The following is a 20,599-nucleotide window of genomic DNA, read 5'->3' as shown; positions in this document are numbered from 1 at the left end:
CATTGCAGGACATTTATTGTTTCATGTTTATGCTGAAACCATTACTTTTGATCTGCACTCATTGTGAGCATCTTCTACAGTTTACCAAATAAATTTTACATGTTAAAACTTGTGTGTATGGTATTGTATTTACATTTGATGATATAAATTCAAAGACTTTTAAATTTCATGTCTGGTGTCATTCCAGAAAATGCAGACTGTTAATACAAACATGCAGCACATCTGTACGAAAGAGGAAACGAATCCCATGAATTCAGTGGGTGAAAAAATTCACAGCAAATTAAATGGAAATACAGAAAGCTGCTGGTGCTTCAATATGTAATGCAAGTTTTTAGCCAAATCTATGAATGCGTGCGTGCAGATTACAGATATCTATACGTCACCTTTAAAACTGACTTATTTTATTAAACAGAACTTTTACTTTCAGAGCTTCAACTCTGATGTTTTTCAGAGCTGTGGTGTATGTAGGTTTGTCATCGACTGATTCCTTGTCAGGTTTCTGTGGAAAAGAAATAGAGGGATAGTTAATATTTCAGAAAAATTCAAATGGTTTCTGAAAAAAAAAATGAAATTACGCTTCACAGATAATATAGAGTTATTACGTAATTGTTGCCTTAAGTCTGCAAACAGCGAGACATTTGAAGTACGCTCTGTCTCTGAGGACACGATTGAGTTTGTAGGGTTAAGGTCGCTGGCTGATTCCCAGTTCATTGTGTTTTTGGAGTTTGACTTTTTGCCTTTTTCTGGTAATTCCTGGTTGGTTTCCTCTGTTTGATGTTTCATTGTTTCCGGTTTGTTCTCCAGTTGAATTTATTTAGTCCTGGTCTCTGTTCTTTGTGCTGTAGTTGAAGTCCTCCATCTGTGTTCCTTCCTCTTGTGCCTTGTTACCTGTGTCACCTTGCTTTTATGTCTCATTTGTGATCATGGGGTGCCACCACGCCATTCTGTGGTATAACAGTGTAATAACATATTTAGTGCACTTTTTGTAGCACTGGGACCGATTGCTGACCACCTGTATTTGATATTACTATATTGAGGCTCAACAACTCTATATGCTGCATAATTGTCATATATAATTACAATTGGCTTATTTACTATGATGAAAACAGCATGTCCAACATACCCAAAAGCAGGCCAAAATCCCTAAATCACATATTTCCTAATAAGTCTATGCTCTTTAGATTGCACTGATACCTGTCCCACTCTCCTTAATGTCATGGACATTAAGGACATGCTGCAGACCTAACCACGGGCCTTTACTTCAACCCAAGTTTAAGATACAAGGAAATTTTTTTTTTTTAATTTCTTATCTTGACTCACTTACCTTAACATTAGCAATCAGGCTAAGTGGTCACACAAAGCAATCTAGCTATACAAATATGTTCACATGGAAGGAGTGGAACTGGCAGCATCTGACCAATCACAAACATGGACATATTAGACATGAGGCAGTTAAACACATAATACATGCTGAAAGCAGCAGTATGTGTTTTAAAGGAAAACTATGTTATTTAAAGCACTGTATGAATGTAGGTGTGCTTTAAAAGCTTTGGTTAGTAAGACTGGAAAAGAGTTACTGTAGTAATAAGCTCTAAACTGTGTCAACAGACTTATCAGTATCATAGCACTCAGATCTGAGAGATCACATTTGCATATTACATAAAATTAATGTTTAGATCTGCTTAAGACTGTTTTACCCTTTTCTTTCAGCAACCCTGGTGATGTTTAACAGTGTGAGACCCAGTAAAGAATACATATAAACATAAAAACATCATTCATAGTCAGCTTAGCTCACTTGAAAATTTGTTAAGATAACAAATACAAGCAGGTGCACTGATTTTAAAACTTTTTGCCATTTTCCTGTCCACATATAGTGATCCCAGAAGAAGCAGCACTGTTTTTCCAGAGAATTGAATCGTCAGTAGGTGTTGATGTCGAATCCACTGAAATTTTAAAGGTGATAAATGAACTGGTTATTTAGTGCGTTTCTACTCTACAGTGTATCACAAAAGTGAGTACACCCCTGACATTTCTGCAGATATTTAAGTACACCTTTTCATGGGACAACACTGACAAAATGACACTTTGATGAAAAGTAGTCTGTGTGCAGCTTATATAACAGTGTAAATTTATTCTTCCCTCAAAATAACTCAATATACAGCCATTAATGTCTAAACCAGCAGCAACAACAGTGAGTACACCCCTAAGAGACTACACCCGTAAATGTCCAAATTGAGCACTGCTTGTCATTTCCCCTCCAAAATGTCATGTGACTCGTTAGTGTTACTCGGTCTCAGGTGTGCATAGGGAGCAGGTGTGTTCAGTTTTGTAGTACAGCTCTCACACTCTCTCATACTGCTCACTGAAAGTTCCAACATGGCAAAGAACTCTGTGAGGATCTTAAAGATGAATTGTTGCTCTACATGAAGACTGTTATATAAGCTGCACACAGACTACTGTTCATTGTGTCAAAGTGTCATTTTGTCAGTGTTGTCCCATGAAAAGGTATACTTAAATATGTGCAGACATGTGAGGGGTGTACTCACTTTTGGGATACACTGTACTTTGAGCACTTTATACATTATGGCTCATTTGCTGTCATCTTCATACAAGCACTTCTTTCTGTGCTTAAGTGCTTTCTAGCTAACACTCGCACACATTCTGACAATTACACTGGAGAACACTTTGGCACACAGACTGGAGCAACCAGGAATTGAACCACCAGCCTTACAATTGGTAGGTGATCTCCTCAACCTCCTGAGCTACAGCCACGCCATTGGTTTCTATGTACCTGTTCAGATGACCAGTAACTTATACTGAACACTTTTGTCCAGTTACATTTAAAGTAGGCTTGAATCGGCACATTTTGACTAATGTTTTATTTATGCTTAAATGCTATATAGATTGTCTAATGGGGAAAAACACTGAGTCATGTCTTACTAATACCACTCAGTGAAGCCCAGATAATCTGATATCTGAGAAGTTTCCCAGCCTGCTGGAACTGCAGTGACTAGAACATAGATGTGAAAACTGATCAGTTACATTGTTGGGTATTTATCACCAAGAATACCTATCAACAAAATGAGCTGGTGACAAACTAAAGCAGCAAACTGAGCACACTTTTACATTGAAATGTTTCAAGTTAGAGCTTTTTTTTTTTACTTTTTTGCCACAACGGTCTATGGAGACAGGAGATGGGGGAAAGATTGTCAGAAATAAACTGCAGCATCAACAGCACTGAGAGGTAACATAAATATATAAATTCAACTTATTGTATTTATTTTACTGCTCGGTTTGCTTGTGATGAATGAATTCACAGGATTAAAAATTTGTCTCGTCGTAGTTGGAGCACTGGTTTTCCATTTTACTGTTATATTTTGATGTTCTTTACAGATCTCTATCCTCTGATAATGTCTCTGACTGAAATAGGCGGTGCTCAGTTGATCGATTTTAAGCAGAACAAGAGTCAAATGATGTGGCAAATGCCCATTTTTATGTGCGAGCACACATGGAGCCTGAAGCAGAAAGCCTGGGTTGACAGTTGTTGATAAGCAGCATCTTTGTACCTGAGAGTTTAGGTTTTGCCAATGCAAAGAAACCCTGTTGAACTTGATTTATAGAACACAAACCGTTTCTGCCAGCTCAGCAATACGCACAGAAAACTGATGAGAAACAATCAGCAAGGTTCCAAACTTGTACCAATATTATGAAATACATTATATCAATGTTGTTTTTCAACTGATAATTTTGATTTCATTTGTCACATGTCCTGTGCTGTCTGCTGTGAGCTGCAGTTATGATCAGAATCTCTGACCTGACAAGCATAGATTTATTTGTGATTAAAGCTGCTCTGTTCACCCCATTTTAAGAAGCAGTGCTCTCTGCCTGCTATATGGAAACTGCATTTTTGATCCTGCAATAACAGGGTTAGAACATGCAGTGCACCAGTTTCAGGTTTACCTCAGTGTACTGCTCTGGCCTTTCTCCAGTTCAGCAGAAGTGTTGCGCTCTCAGCTGTGGGACCAGGAAGGTATCCTGTACAGAGTGGCAGTTGTGTATCTAAACCTTTTGTTTTAATTGAATTTCCTTTACTACACAGATGAACAGTGGCTCATCTATTTATGACTATAGTAACAAAAAATACATGGTTAGAAAAAAATCAAGAGTCTTGGCTCGTATTAACCTTAAAACAGCTCCACACAGAAGTGGCATTCCACAAAGATATTTAATTTGTGTAGGTACAAATTTTGGGCAATTGTACATTACTTAAAAAAAATCCTTTACTCCACTATATTTATCAGATTTTAGCCTATAATTTTTATAAAAAATGATATATAAATATACATGAAATTCCTAAAAATCTACAAATAAAACCTAACGACGTAGTTGAGTGACAGAAAATTAACTAATTTTTGATGAAAAGTCTTTTATGGCATCAGATTTTTTATTATGAACTGCTTTTCACTTTGACCATCTTAACCATGTTTAATTTCAGCCTGTTAGTTGAGCAAAATGAATTTTGAAGATTTCAGCTTGGGAAACTTCTGAAATAAAAACAAAAACAAATAATAATTTTATGGACAAAACAGTTACCAAATAATCAGCGTGTATGTATCATAGAGTAGAGAGAAATGACCTGAAGTAAGGATTCTTGAGATCCAGGATGTTCCCAGATCTGAAGCCTGATTGGTCCACTGTAGCTGTGATGTGGATGTCATAGCTTTGTCTGGAGTGAGAAAGATAAAAGTTGGTACATTAACAAATTGTAACCTAAAAAAAGAAGTTTGTATTGATCCCGAAGGAAGTTAGTCAGTGACAACTATTTGGTAATGTATATTTTTAAGTGATAATGCACTGTGAATTTGCTGGATATGTATTTTTCTGTGTTTTTCTGTATGAACTTTTTTGACGGTGTTGATTGGAGAAAAACACAAACTTGAGTACATTAATGTGTTTTTTGACACATTGATATTGAAGATAATTGTTTGCAGCTTTATAGTTTTTTATTGACAGTTTCTATGTGTTAATTGACTGACAGGCTGAAAATGATGACAGCAATTTGATAAAACAGCAACAAACTGTGCAACAAATGAGCTGAATATAAACTAAATCTAAATCTTTATAAAATATATAAATCCTAAGTTATGGTTAAAATTGTGTTCCATTTATTTAAATTTTGGAGAGGTTTCTGATCAATCAAATTACATAGATCCAGCTAATGTGAAAGTAAAGCAGGGTATTCAGGCTATCCCCTCTATGTCTTGCAGGTAATAAAGCCTTATGGACAGCACAGCTGTACCTATTGTTAGCAGCCAGCTGGACTGTTCCAGACAAAGTCTGTCCAAGCTTGGCAAAGAGTGGTGTCTGAAGTAGACACCTGACCTGGGACCAGCGGGTCAGAGGCTCTGTGGGGGCAGTAGAGAGCCATACTGTGGACCTACAAAGAGAGTGAGAGAGAAGAGATCCATACTCAACAACTTTAAGTGACCGGTCTATATGATGCAACCTTTCTGTCTGTGTTTCCAAAATCCAGGTTTTCCTGCTGATTGATTTTCACTCTGCACTGAAAATCATGGCTCAATTAACTCTTAGAAAGAAGGCAAAGGATTACTTACTTGGACCCCAGATATGCCACATCGAACCAAAAGGCAAGTCCATGTACCAGACCAGACTGGAGCAGGGTGAACACAAAGGGAATCTCTATTCTGCAACCAGAGCATTGCATGTTTCATTATATGTTCATTCAAATGTTATTGTGCTTTTCTCAAAGCTGTTGGGAATAGACTTTCAAACAGTGGGCTGTAATATTTTTTGTATAACTTTCCAAGGTGAAAATGTAAAATATTATTAAGTAAGAACATACTTATAACATAATTAAGTATAAAACAAAAGGTAAAAGAAGTGAATAATTTAACTTCAAACATTCAAAAACCTTCAAATGGTAAAGTTATCATTTATAAAACCCTATAACAAAACCAACTAGTTTTAAAGTGTTTATTGTTTTGTTTTACATACTCATCAAGATTATTTTATTCATATAATCACTTGTCTGTTTTTAATCTTCTAACTGCCTACAGCTATAGTCCAACTATATCCTGAAACATCAATAATATGACACAATGTTTGTATAGATGATGTGTAGATACAGTGTTTCTGATGAGGCATTAGTGTGTGTGTGACCTGAGTAAATCCTCTTCTTTAGCCTCCATGAAATTGATACAGTGCTTGACAGAACTGGCCATGAGGACCTGAACATCAAATGCATCCTGGAAAAGACATTTACATTTATTACAATCTTTTGATCACAGTACAACATTTAGGGAAGAGAAACCTAAGCAGATAATGCCAATTATCACACACACAGAGTAATGACAAATTAAAGGAAAAGACAACCAAATGTCCCAGTAAGGTGTCGGCCCATCGTTTCCTTTGAGGGCTCCTTTGCACTAACTTTCCTCATCTCTAGAGCTCTAACTCTAAGTTTCTAAAAGCATACTTCAAAAAGACATTCCCTCATGTTAGCTAGAGTACTGACAGGGACTAGAAAGAGAGAGCAGATTTCTCCCATATTGGCTTCTCTTCATTGGCTCCCTGTTAAATCTAGAATAGAATTTAAAATCCTTCTCCTCACATACAAGGTCTTGAATAATCAGGCCCCATCTTATCTCAAAGACCTCATAGTACCATATCACCCCAATAGAGCACTTCGCTCTCAGACTGCTGGCTTACTTGTGGTTCCTAGGATACTTAAGAGTAGAATGGGAGGCAGAGCCTTCAGCTTTCAGGCCCCTCTTCTGTGGAACCAGCTCCCAGCTTGGATTCAGGAGACAGACACCCTCTCTATTTTTAAGATTAGGCTTAAAACTTTCCTTTATGATCAAGTTCATAGTTAGGGCTGGATCAGGTGACCCTGAACCATCCCTTAGTTATGCTGCTATAGGCCTAGTCTGCTGGGGGGTTCACATAATGCACTGTTTCTTCTCATTCACCTTATTTACTTTGTTTATACTCCACTCTGCATTTAATCATTAATTGATATTAATCTCTGGCTCTCTTCCACAGCATGTCTTTCTCTCCCCTCAGCCCAACCGGTCGCGGCAGATGACCCGCCCCCCCCCTGAGCCTGGTTCTGCTGGAGGTTTCTTCCTGTTAAAAGGGAGTTTTTCCTTTCCACTGTCGCCAAGTGTTGCTCATAGGGGGTCATTTTGACTGTTGGGTTTTCTCTGTATTATTGTAGGGTCTTTACCCACAATACAAAGCGCCTTGAGGCGACTGGTTGTTGTGATTTGGCGCTATATAAATAAAATTGAATTGAATTGAATGTTCCTGTTTTGATGATGGTGGCAGAGAGTGCTCAACTGTGCTGAGATTAAGGGACTGTGAAGGCTACAACATATTATTCAGCAGTTCAATGAGGTCTCAGAAACACAACAAGATAAACACCCTATGTTTCCTTATAGGATGACGACAAAGACAGTCATTCTGAAGAACTGGGGATTGATCTGCAGTCATTTAAGGGTCCTTCTGTAGAACCAGCTCCCAGTTTGGATTCAGGAGACAGAAACAGTCTCTACTTTTAAGATTAGGCTTAAATCTTTCCGTTTTGATAAGCTTATACTTACAGTGGCGTCAGGTGACCCTGAACCCTCCCTTAGTTACAGTGTAGTAGGCCGAGGCTGCTGAGGGACTCCACGACGTACTTTGTGTTTCTTCTTCATTCACCTCTTTTTACTCTGTTTATATCCCACTCTGCATTTAATTATTAATTATTATTAATCTCTGTCTCTCTTCCACAGCATGTCTTTTGTCCTGTCTCTCACCCCTCAACACCAGCTGGTCACAGCAGATGACCCCCCCTCCCTGAGCCTGGTTCTGTCTGAGGTTTCTTCCTGTTAAAAGGAGTTTTTGCTTCCCACTGTCACCAAGTGCTTTATCATAGGGGGCTGTCTGATTGTTGGGGGGAGGGGGTTGTATTACTGTATGGTCTTAGCCTCACAATATAAAGCACCTTGTTGTTATTTGGTGCTTTATAAATAAAATAAAATTGAACTGAATTCTAAATGGATGGATGAGAGGTAGATAAAGTGCTTGAAGTGTCTAGAAAAAAGTATTGTATCAATGTATGGTTAAAAATATAACTTTTAGTCTAAAGTGGTTTGAGTGATCAGTGCTATATAAATGCTATTTAACACGTGTGCATGCCACAGAGCAGGATTTTGTTCAGTGTGTTTCTTGACCAAATTACTTTGTTTTTCTTCTTTAATCTTTCACCGATCCAGATCATAACACCTATTATAGATTGCTAATGTGGAACAGAGTACGACCTGTCAGGAAGCACTGATCCGGCTGCAGTGAGCCAGAATGAAAATCAGTACACTATTCTGAAAATGTATGTTATTCCAGTATTTCCATATAACAGCCGTGCTTCATGTTACACAACAGTGTAACTTGAGCCACAGTAAGTGTTTTGTATCATACAGAGTACCGTACCACTATAGGCTGCCTGAAAAATTCTTCCACTGCAGCACTGTGAAGAGCACTCAGGTTCACACCATAGAAGCTCCTCTGATGCCTGAGGAGAAAAATGTAAAGAGCAGATATAAAGCAATGTCTGGTTAATGCTGGTCATCTTACCCCTCACTCTCTCAGTGCTGTCAGGATGCTGCTTCAGTTAGTCACGCACATCCTGCACTATTTCTCAAACTATTAGATCAAACACAGATTGTGACATAGTACCATAATTTGTACCCTCAACTCCTAAAATTGTTTGAGCGAAATCTTTAACAATAGTTCTTGTTACACACATGCAGAACAATGAAAAGTAATGTTGAATTAAAAAAGATTCATATTGTGAAATTTATTTATTATTACTGCTTAAAAGTGAGGAAAAAATAAACTATTAACTGATGGAGATTCATTCCTCATTGCTGACTGAGCTCGACCTGCACATAGTGGTGAAGCAGTGAGGGGAACGGAGCATACAACACACACACACACACACACACACACACACACACACACACACACACACACACACACACACGCCAGTATGCATGCATGCACATGCAAACTCCAGAACAGAAGTGGTTTCCAGGAATCAGGAATTACAGGAATATGAATCAAAGGTGTGGAAGTAATGAAGACAAGCGGATCTAAAACAAAGCCACAAATTATTTTCAAATCTACTTTGTTTTTGTCTTTTGTCCCATTTTTCTGCACTTTCTGCCGTCTTCATGAGAGCTTTATTTTAAATTAGGTTAGGAGCCCTGCCATGTGGGCACTGTAAAACATGATGTGCCAGGCCTGAGAGCCAAGTAATTAGGGGTGTATACCACATGGGGCAGGTACTCAGAGCAGAGAGTCCCCTGTATAATCCTTGGTAGGCAGGACCATTGATATCATTTGCACATCATTCCCATATTTTCCTGTTAACTTTTACACTGTCACATCAAATAAAGGAATTAAAAATGTTATAAAACTAAATACTCAAAAAGGCGCAGCATCCCAACATGAAAGTGATTCTTTCTCTTTGTACAGCATCTTTAAAGCACTACAGAAAGTCTGCAGAAATAGCCACAAACTTTTTCTTAAGTTCATGGAAGTGAGCACAGTGGAGTCCTGAACTCTAATGTCTCGATCTTCCTGTTGTTTGTACTTTTAAGATCAGTTCTTTGGTAAGATGACTGGTGTAGGGCATTAGTAATGTTCCTACCTTTACCAGTACACAACTGTTTATGGTTTTTGGTTTAAAAAAACTGGAGTCCAGTTGTGTTTCAGAGAGTAAGATTTAAAAAACAAAACGAAACAAAAGTTTTTCAATTTTCTTTAAAAATGCCTCAACGACACTTAAAGGTCTACAGAAACCTGTCCATAACGGTCAAATCCTTCTTTGGCCTGTCAGGACTGGACTGAATTTTTACACCCAACAGGAAATATGCCTCACTGATGTCAAATGTGTGTGTACACATGTGTGGATGTGCATGTGAGAGAGAGAAAAAGAGGCAGTGCGTTTGCGTTCTCAGGCATGGATTTATGTCTGTGCATATGTTTGTAAGAGAGAGACCAGAAACTGGCCCGTGCGTAGTATTCAAAGTACAGCTGCTCATCACTGAAAGGAGCCACATGAATGTCTCCGTAGGAGGGAAACATCAGACCTGGAGATCAAGAGAAGCAGAGGATGGTAGAGAGGCAAAGAAAATGAGTAAGTGAAAGTTACAGTTACATTAAAAATCAAAGACAGCTTTTATTCCACTGCATGAACTGAGGGCAGCCCCAGGTGCAAATGTTCACAGGAACAGTTTATCTAGATTCCTACCATTGGGTTTCAGCCATCTCCTGGCAAACAAGAAGCTCTCCATGAGCCGCTCATTAACTAGCAGATAGCCCATTGGCTCAGAGACGATGACATCCACCATGTCAGGAATACTGACTTGCTCCACCTCCCCCTCTAAGATCCTGATCTGCTCAGAGAGCTGGTTACTCTGGACCAGGATCTGACCAGGAGACAGAAAATATTTCCTCACTGTAAACTACGCAGCTATTAAACAATATCAGTTTCCCACCATACACCAGGACACTGTACTACATTCTGTACTGTGCAGTCCACAACTCTAGAAACTAGCATATTAGCATATAGGCCACTTTTTCCATTTGTCTCATGTTTGTAATGCCACTCATGATTAATTCTTTTCATAATAATTAAACATTTTAACCATCATGAAATCTGCTACTTAATTGAGATCCTGTCCCCATGAACTTATCACTGATCCTGGCGTAACTGGGAGCAAGTGAGGATTCTGTTATAAAATATTTGGGAAATCTGAAAAACCCGTTCTTTAAACTGAGAATAAGCATAACAAGGAGCAGTTTTCCATCTTATGTTCATGAGACATTGTTTTCTTAAGTTTGTCTAACTTGAAACTCATTTGTATGTGTAATGGACTGGCAGTCATAGACTGCTTTCCTGGTAGTCTGAAGCTTGTAGTCAAAGCACTTTGAGTGCAAAGTACTTTAGACTACAAGCCACATTTAACTCTGCATTCACACAATGTTTGTGTCTGCATATTTTAAGCACTTATCTAATCTCACATGCATGGCCAATTTAGAATTGCCAATTAACCTAACACGGATGTCTTTGGACTGTGAGAGGAAGCCAGAGTATTTGGAGAAAATCTCTCCAAATACTCTGGAACAAGCTTCAGACACAAAGAGAAAATGCACAAACTCCACATAGAGAGTCTCCTGCTGGAGTTTGAACCACTGCGTCACCACGCCATCAATAAGATAACTTTGAACAAATTAATCAGTTTAAGCAAGTTAAGTCACATTTTAAGCAGCAAGGGAACCTGCATTTCTAAGACAGTGGTTAAAGTTTTTATCAAATATTTAACCATAAGAGTTTCATGAATGGTTGTTCCTACTGCTGCTGTGTGTTTACCTTTTAAAACTTTTACATGACAGTTGTACTGAATATTTCTTCAATCAGTAATTCCTAGTATTGGTCTAAGCCTGTACTGTGTGCATCAGCATCCTGGAGCCCCTACCCTACTAAATTCTGGGCCAGATGTTGCCGCAATCCATTAACTCCCCAGAATGCCACGCTCTGCATCTTATGTATGTACCCTGTGTGTGTGTGTGTGTGTGTGTGTGTGTGTGTGTGTGTGTGTGTGTGTGTGTGTGTGTGTGTGTGTGTGTCTCTCTTAAAGCTTTAGCAAAGCCAAGATACACATACATTGTTTTCCAAACTCTGTTTTTTTGCTGTTTTTTTTTGTTTTTTTTGTCCTTACTCAAAAAATTCAAATTTTGCTTGTAGTTTAGTCAGAGAATGCTAAACCATGGCTTCATTATTGCAAGAAATGTTTTTGAACGTACACAGACAGCTAATCTTACACAGTTTTAAGACCAACAATGTGATGGAAAAAATAAACTATACAGCAATTAAACGCACTGACCTGTGTATACTTGGCCATGGGGCTGGCCTCTACAGCATACACTTTGGAAGCCCCTGCCTGCACTGCAAAAAAAGACAGAATACCAGAACCACAGCCCACATCCAGAACCACCTACAAAGAAAAGAAAAGAAGCAGAGACCCAGTCAGGCTGCTGGCAGCTTCTAATAAAAATTTAAAAAACAATACGCCTGTAATTTTGTTACAATATCCCCAGATTTCTTTAAGTCCAGATGACCTGCAGCTTTGTTCTAAAAGATAATCACTTTCAAAATAGTAAAGCAGTCCAGTAAAGTTGTCTCATTTTTTGACTCAGCAGATTTCAAGTAAATCATCTGTGAAAATATCAGCGCAAAAGTGAAAAGACAAAATGAAAGTGTCAGAAATCAAAGTGTTGGTTGAAGCCGATTCAACTGTAGCCATTATTTTTGCAACAGTCCCAGTCTTTTTACGATAGAAATGCGTGGAACCACTTCTAGATTGGAACAACTCTGCTTCTGTGTTAGAGCGCAAGTTGTGTCTCTAAAAAAAACATCCCAGCAAGATCAGACTCACCCTCAGACCCTGACCAGAGGCTCCTCCTGCAGCTCACCTCACATCACTCCCAAATAAGAGCTCACAATTCAATCCTGAACCAGTCATCCTGCTCACATGTTTACTCAAACTTTGTGCTGGGTCTAACCCTCATCTCCTCTCTTCCAGCTTACCAGAGACTCCTTTTTGAGTCCATCCTGTTTAACATTTGTTTTGTGAAACACTTTTTGTGAAACACTTTTTGTGCCAATAAAACCTGTTAACTTTGAGCTGTTTTCGCTTGGGTCCTGCTTAAGAGTAGGTTTTATGGTTATACTTTTCATGGTCATAACAACGAGCTATAATACTATCCATGTAAAGAAGCCCACCTTGTCTCTGAAGTCAGCCTCATTGACTAAAATGGCTTTCTGATAGGTGGCATTCCTCAAGTAGTCCTGAAGCAGACTGCGCTGCTGGGTCAGACAGCTGTGGAACTACAAATACATGTAACAATTAAATTGTACTTGGAGTTTCAAATTTTAAGGATAAAATTCTTGGTTCAGTTACCTGGTAGCACTGTGCAGGGTTCTTTTTATTCCTTTTTTCAAACATTGCCGGCCCTCTCTCTGCATCCTCGTTTCCTTTCTCATGTACTTCAATCCAACCTTTCCTATTCTCTTTATCAGCCCTTGTTTTCAATAACCTCTGGAAGTTCTTCATATCTAAGGAGTCAAAGACAAGTTTCTTTCAGTGTTCTACACATCAGAACTCCCCATCCTGGTAAGAAGTATTGTTTAAGAATATACTCAACAAACCAGTTGGAGTTTTGAACTGCAACAGAAGGCTCAAGTTGCTGTTGGTGACCAAGAAGGACTGACCTCCGACCTGGCAGCAGTCCATCTCCTCTGAAACGGTAAACTGGAAAACCAATGTTCTGTTGGCTGAAAACACATGTCACACATGAAGTTGACATTTTGAGTTTGAGGCACTTACACTGCAATCAAAGCTTTAAGATTTTTTTCTCCACATTGTCTGTTTTTGATTCCTTGTTGTATTCTTGCTTAGTTGTGACAGTGGTGGACTAGCACAGGCTTCATACCCTAGTTTTCAGAACAAGCTGCAGAAGTGAAAAATATCTACTAAATAGTTATTCCAAGTACAGAATGCTGATTATTTGCAGTTGATGTTTGTACTTCCACTACATTTAGCAGAATAATGGGTACATAGCAACAGGACAAGATAGGAGGATGGACTTTAAAAGGAGATCTTGTGGATTGATACCTGGAACCTAAAACCTACTGATATAAGCAGCGTATGTTTCTCCATACCTCCATATCTGAGATAAAAATTATTCCCCAGTATACTCTTTGCCCTGGAAAAGCTTTGACTCATAGTGAGTACACCCTAGGTCACAGGTGTGAGTCATTTAAGGACCATGTCATGGCAACTGCACTGAGACCAGACATGGTGCTGCAATCAACCTCTTCAAAGCATGTGCTTTTTAGAGAGCTGACAGTTCCTTACTACGGCCATACAGAATCAGGGACTGAATGAAAACAGTCCAAACACCAGGACCTTGTGGATCAGGAGAGGATGGATTTCAGCTAACTGAAGTGTGGTGCAGAGGATTTGTTGGTCATTCACTGCACAAGGTTTGTACTCTTCTTGACATCAATGGGGCTACAAAAATGAAACCATTAAGTTCACCACGGAGGATGCAGCAAGGGCTTCCAGGTAACTTTGGATCAAGAAAAATTATTCAAATGATGCTTCTGAAACAAAAGACCGAGTATGATCAGCCCTGGCTGAGTGAGACTGAAAGGCTCCAAAACACATGACATCATTGAGGAAAATTGTGTCTTAGGATGCAACTTTGAATGTGACTTAGGAAAGATCTGTGACAAGGATCAAGGTCTCCTAGCCACCTCATCAGCATTCCCAATTTGCTACAAACCTTCTAAACAAGCATAGTGTGAATGTATTTGTTTTCCTTCATTACTTACCATCCTGCACAGTTACCTGCTGAACCTCTAGTCCAGTGGTGAGAAGAAGAGTGAGCTCCTGGTCGCTTTTCTGTCCTAATACACTCACATGCTGCCCTCTGCTCACCTCTCCCGGACCCTGGTCCCCCTTCAGAACATAACCAGAGCAAAATGTTCAACGTTGTCTTCTAAATTTTAAGTTCTCTTGCAAATAAATTGTATTACCAGTTACAGTGTAGAATTTGATAACTGAACAGAAATGAACAATGTCTATCTTGCATGGAGGAAAACATAAAACCTTTTTTTTGCCTCTTTTCACTGGATAAAGCTTCAACCATTGCAAGTTCCACTCGATGGGAATTTCCACGTCCAAATTGATATGCTTGGCACACAAGTACTGTGAAAAGCAATTGACTGGGAGAATGATATTTTTCTATTTAACAACCAATTTGGAGGTTTAGCTGGTCATTCTGATGCCACCCATAAGAGCATGAACCCAGCAAAGATGCCCATGTGGGCTTACAGTGTGCAGATGTGGGTAAACTGTGGGGCTATGTGGGCATGGCAAACCCATGCTTATCCCACACAGGCCCCGAGAGGGCGTGCCCACAAAGAGCCCATGGCATTTTTTCCCTAGGGGACCCCTATATTTATTTTTGATTTTTCTGTGGCCAAAGCCAGAGTTTTTGTCTCATCAGTCTTTTCTACATTTGAATGAAAAAAAGACTGTAGTGTTGGTGCTTAGACCCAGTAGCTCTTGTGAGCCTCCGCCCCAGGTTGACTTGGGCCCTTTGGCCTCATATGTTAAGTCCATAATCACAAATCTGGGCTTTATAATGGACGGTGATTTTAAATTGGAAAGTCAAATCGGTGCAGTAGTGAAGTCTAGCTTCTTTCGCTTAAGGAACTGAAGAAGGTAAAACCTATCCTTTCTAGGCAGCATCTAGAAACAGTGATACATGCCTTTATTACATCTCGGCTTGATTACTGTAACGCACTTTATGTTGGAGTCAGCCAGTCTTCTCTTTCATGTCTCCAGTTGGTTCAAAATGCCGCTGCACGTCTCCTGACTGGAACGCGTAAAGGACAGCATATTACACCTGTCCTGGCTTCACTCCACTGGCTGCCTGTGCACTTTAGAATCCATTTTAAGGTCCTTGTATTTGTTTTTAAATCCTTAAAAGGCCTTGCTCCTCCTTACCTTTCTGAACTGCTTTGCTCCTACACTCCAGTCTGAGATCTCAGGTCATCTGATCAGATGCTGTTACAGAGATCTAAGCGGAAGCTCAGAGGGGACCGAGCTTTTTCCATTATTGCCCCTAAGTTGAGGAATGAATTGCCTTCACTGTCTATTTTTAAAACTCATCTTAAAACTTATTTATACTCTCTGGCCTTTAACCCAGCATGAGACACTGATCTTATCTATTTTAATGTTTTACTTTTTTTTTTTTTTAATTATTTATTTTTAATTGTTTGTTTTCTTCTCTTAATATTTTTATTTATTTGGTGTACAGCACTTTGTATTTGCTGTGGCTTTTTAAAGTGCCTGATAAATAAAGCTTGATGATGATGATGATGATGATGATCAGTCCATAAAACTTTGTCCCAGAATTTCTGAGTCTTGTCTCTGTACTCTGTAAGTGCACAATCTGCACCCTAACCCTAAACCCAAGTCTGAAACTGAGGATAAATATTCAGTGATATTTATTGTTTGAATAATTAATGTAATAGGACACACTTGGGCAACAAAAACACACCTGTCAGTCATATGTTCCAATACTTTGTGCACAAGAAAAGTGGGTAGGTTCAGACAAAAGGTGCAATCCTCTGAACTGTGTGTCAGATCCAGATGTAAATACCTGGAAATAAAAGCTGAACTGTTGATCTTTTGTCTTATATTAATTTTTTAATGTCAAGCCCAAATGTTTTCAGCACACTGGAGTGGTGGTTACCACTGCTGCCTCACAGCTAGAATGACATCTAGAAGGTCTGGGTTCGAGTCCACCTTGGCTGGTTTCGTCCCACAGTCCAAAGACATGCAGTTACTGGGGTTAGGTTAACTAGTGATTCTAAATTGCCGATAGGTTTGAATGTGAATGGTGTCTGTCTCTCTGTGTTAGCCCTGCGAGCTGGTGACCTGTACAGGTATACCCTGCATCTCGCCCTGTGACAGCTGGGATACCCCCCCCTCCCCATAAGGATAAGTGGAAGACAATGGATGAATGGATGAAAATAAAGGAGACTGGCCTCACTGTTCCAGTGCTTTTGGAGAGGAGTCTAACAGTGTCTTGTTCTCAGCTGACAGGGGTGGTGCCCGGTGTGGTCTTTTGCAGCTGTAGCTCATCTTCTTGTGTGTTCAGAAATGCTGTGCAAACAGTACTGTGCAAAAGTCTCGAGCCACCGCTTGACAGTTTGACTATAGTATTAACCAAGCTTTCTTGTAATTTCCTTAAGCAGCCCTCAGAAATAGTTCCCCAGGCTTCTTGAGGGACATTCCAAAGCTCTTTGGATGCTGGTTGCTTTTTGTTCTGTTCTTTCTTGAGATAATCCTACACTGCTTCAATCCCTGAATGATACTGTTCCATTGTGTGTTTTTCTATATGGGTATAGTTTTACTGGATTTGGGATCATTATCATGATAAAAAATGAAACTGTTGCTAAGCAGGTGCTTTCCAGATGGTATTGCATGCTGGATGCAATAACATCTGGAAAACCATCCAATATGCTGCGTTTATAATTCCATCAGTTTTGACAAGCTCCCCAATATCTCTGGCTTTAATGCAACCACAAAAGATTAGAGAGCCTCCGCCGTCTTAAACAAATGATGCTAGACATTCACTGATGTGCCTTTTTCCAGACCTCCTTCATACATACTGATGATGATTTAAACTAAAAATTTAGGACTTGTTGCCACTGATTTTTATTCCAGTTCTAGTGTAACTGGACCACACTAATTCTTAAAAGATAGTGAACAGAAAATCAATATTTTAGAGTGATACACAGCAAGATTATTATCGTTAACAAAAACAAACTAAACAATGAAAACTGAAATTGAAAAACATTTTCTTTAACTGAAATGAATAAAAATGGTAATTAAAAGGAAAAAAAAAATAACTGAAACTTATTGTGTGTTTACAAACTAACTAAAACAATTGAACTTATAGATAAAATATCCTTTTATGTTTTTCAGTTTATTTACAAGCTATATATATCACTTTTTCCACTGTAACAGTTTTAGCTGGGAGTGCCAGCTAAACAGAAACCCCACTCAACCTATGCAGTAACCTATGACATAACCTGACCTGCGCTTCACAAGAAATGTAACTACACGGCGGGTCTATGCAGCCTGAGATGATTGTGATTGGCCTGTTCAGCACTGCCGGGTCCTCAAGACTTTTGAGTGCTAAGCTAGAGCAGAAAAGCACTATATAAAATGAGTCCATTTACCACTTATCATCTTGTGGATTTGTGGCTATTTTTGCCACAGTTTTTGAATTCATGAGTGAGAGAAAACTATCAGGAATGATAATAAAAGCATCAATATAAGGAATCACAAATTCCTGGAGGGAGATTGCTGAAAACTGTCAGAATGGATGGCAAGGAATGAAGAAAGTGAAAAAAAACAACAACAAAAAACTAGAGGGACAATTATGTTTACAGTTGAAAAAAATGAACTAACCACAAAGAGCGAGAAACCAAAAGTCCCAGCATTTTTTGTTTCTGTCGGCTGGGACCACAGATAAACACTGGGACACAGCCACAAGGTAATCAACACACAATAGACACTGGCCACTTGTGTATCAGGATAAGCGGAAGTGAATGGATGGATGGATGGATGGATGGATGGATGCACTTAGCCCCCCTGCAAAGACCCAGCGATGAAGACTAATTCAGGCTCAATAGTGAGTATCTAACAAGCTAGCGTCTCTGAGCAGCTCCAACAGAGAGCCAGCATCTGGATATGTAGCAACCATAACGGAATGTTTTTCAGCCAAAAAAATAACTGCTGGCTAGTTAATACACAGGAACACCACAAGCGGGAGGATGCACTGATAAATGGTTCATTGAGGCTGGGATGTCCACACGACTGTGTGACACATACACAAATACAAACACACACAATCTTGAAAGCTGTATTGTATAAAATAAAATAAAAACTAATAAAAATGAGCAAAACCACTCTAAAAACTAATTAAAACTAACTGAATTAGAGAAAAAAAGATAACAAAATAAAACTAAACTATAATGTAAAATCCAAAATTATTATACCCCTGATACATAGTTGATCTACACGCTCAAGGCTAGTAGCCTGTTTGTTTGCACCTCAAAAGCAATAGCAGATTGCATTCATGCAGACTTGCAGGGACAGCCCAATATCACTGAGTGTGAAAGAATTAGAACAGTAATATGAGTGTGCCCTCTGTCACCTCTAGTATCACCTCTTCATGTGTATCCATGTGCGCTTCAGCTCTCATCTCCTCCTGCAGACTGAAGACCCTGACAGGGAAAGCCAGCGAATTCTCAGTCCTCTCCTCCATTCTTCAGTGTAAAAGAAAGCTGCTCTGTAGGAAGAAAGTAGAAAAGGGGAGGAGGTGGCACAGAGGGAATGGAGGAAAGGGGGAGGAGTCATGAAGAAATGAATACAGAGAGCACAGCAAAGAACTGAAATTACTTAGAATCTAGAACTAAACACAACATTTATTGCATTTAGTTCTGGATTTAGAACATCTCTATTGACATCAAGCCAATTCACAAGTGGAAGTTGGTTTGCCAGTTTACATTTTGTCCCATAGAATAGTCATACATGATAAGAAAGACTATCCAATTATGGCAATTACATAAGGTTCTGATATACTGAGAGGCTTCAAAGCAGATACATGTTTTGGAATATTGCATATAGTATTCCACTTTCTACAGGAAGTGTGGGTATGGAAAGAGCCTTGGTTTTTGAGTGTTATTTTTAGACAGAGATGTTAAATCATCTTTTCTGTCTCAGTTAAAACTTAATTTGAGACCTCAGAACCAACACCCTTGCATCTGAGCTGAATATGCAGTTATTTTGCTAAAGAGAATCATTTTGTTTTTCTGACCTGGAGCTGAAGATCATTCACACTTCCACCAACCCATCTACAGGATTTCTTAAAGTGGGCGAATTGCTGATTGTTCTCTTAATTATGGTAATCATTTAGATTGCTGTTCAACCATTTAAGGTTTGTACTGTTGGTTGGGCAAGACAAGTACTGTGAATGTGTTATTCTGCGCTCCGTAAAATTATGTCAGCATTAGTCATTATTATTGCATTTTTAACTCAGTTCAGTTCAGTTTTATTTACATACTTCCAAATCACAACAAACAGTCGCCTTAAGGCGCTTTATATTGGTAAGGTAAAAGCTACATTTTTAACCATACAGTACTTTTTCCAGACACTTCAAGCACTTTATCTTCCTCTCATCCATCCATTCAATTCAATTCCATTTTATTTATATAGCACCAATCACAACAGTTGTATCAAGGTGCTTTATATTGTAAGGTACATTAATACAGAAAAAACCAACAATCAAAATGACCCACTATGAGCAAGCACTTGCCAAAAGAGGGAAGGAAAAACTGCCTTTTAACAGGAAGAAACCTCTGGAGAACCAGGCTCAGGGAGGGGCAGTCATCTACCATGACCGGTTGGGGCTGAGGGGAGAGAGACAGGACAAAAGACACACTGTGGAAGAGCAACAGAGATTAAATGCAGGGTGGTGTATAAACACAGAGAGTGAAAGGTGAGTGAAAAAGAAATACTCCCCCAGCAGCCTAGGCCTATTGCAAGATAACTAAGGGAGGATTCAGGGTCACCTGATCCAGCCCTAACTATAAGCTTGATCAAAAAGGAAAGTTTTAAGCCTAATCTTAAAAGTACAGAGGGTGTCTGTCTCCTGAATCCAAACTAAGAGTTGGTTTCACAGAAGAGGGGCCTGAAAACTGAAGACTCTGCCTCCCATTCGACTTTTACCTACCCTAGGAACTAAGTAAAAACAGCAGTCTGAGAGAGAAGTGCTCTGTTGGGGTGATATGGTACTATAAGGTCTTTGAGATAAGATGGTGCCTGATTATTCAAGACCTTGTATGTGAGGAGAAGGATTTTAAATTCTAGTCTAGATTTAACAG

The 20,599-nt window shown here is 39.1% G+C and overlaps 1 protein-coding gene across 4 annotated transcripts; it reads right to left on the bottom strand.

Annotated features, from left to right (window-relative positions):
* Positions 1–455: 455 nt before the first annotated feature.
* Positions 456–18,981, bottom strand: carm1l (coactivator-associated arginine methyltransferase 1, like). 4 transcript variants are annotated; one of them, XR_004021343.1, is made up of 15 exons: positions 18,871–18,981; positions 14,465–14,591; positions 13,277–13,402; positions 13,029–13,183; positions 12,851–12,955; positions 11,952–12,062; positions 10,316–10,493; positions 10,064–10,154; positions 8,491–8,572; positions 6,181–6,266; positions 5,616–5,705; positions 5,300–5,437; positions 4,637–4,726; positions 3,961–4,035; positions 456–499 (listed from the first exon to the last, which is right to left on the bottom strand). XR_004021343.1 is itself a non-coding variant. In XM_030753233.1 (14 exons), the coding sequence occupies exons 1-14, from the start codon at positions 18,979–18,981 to the stop codon at positions 4,529–4,531; spliced, it is 1,506 nt and encodes a 501-aa protein (XP_030609093.1). In that variant the 3' UTR covers positions 4,389–4,528. The 4 variants fall into 4 exon arrangements, 2 of the variants coding, with proteins under 2 accessions (XP_030609093.1, XP_030609104.1); XR_004021344.1 differs by having other exon boundaries at positions 18,883–18,981; XM_030753233.1 differs by lacking the exons at positions 456–499; positions 3,961–4,035 and adding an exon at positions 4,389–4,544.
* Positions 18,982–20,599: the final 1,618 nt, after the last annotated feature.

This window comes from Archocentrus centrarchus, chromosome 2 (assembly GCF_007364275.1).
Source record: "Archocentrus centrarchus isolate MPI-CPG fArcCen1 chromosome 2, fArcCen1, whole genome shotgun sequence".
Taxonomy (NCBI): Eukaryota; Metazoa; Chordata; class Actinopteri; order Cichliformes; family Cichlidae; genus Archocentrus; species Archocentrus centrarchus.
The sequence above is the reverse complement of the archived record's forward strand: the minus strand, read 5'-3'. Positions and strand labels throughout refer to the sequence as shown.

What these genes read in the sequence shown, in the direction of transcription:
- carm1l (XM_030753233.1), bottom strand. Translation starts at nt 18,981, where the DNA reads ATGGAGGAGAGGACTGAGAATTCGCTGGCTTTCCCTGTCAGGGTCTTC. An exon ending in GCAGTTCAAAACTCCAACTG is followed by an intron (nt 13,184 to 13,276) that starts GTTTGTTGAGTA and finishes TTGACTCCTTAG; the next exon opens with ATATGAAGAACTTCCAGAGG. An exon ending in TTTTCAGGCAGCCTATAGTG is followed by an intron (nt 6,267 to 8,490) that starts GTACGGTACTCT and finishes TGTCTTTTCCAG; the next exon opens with GATGCATTTGATGTTCAGGT.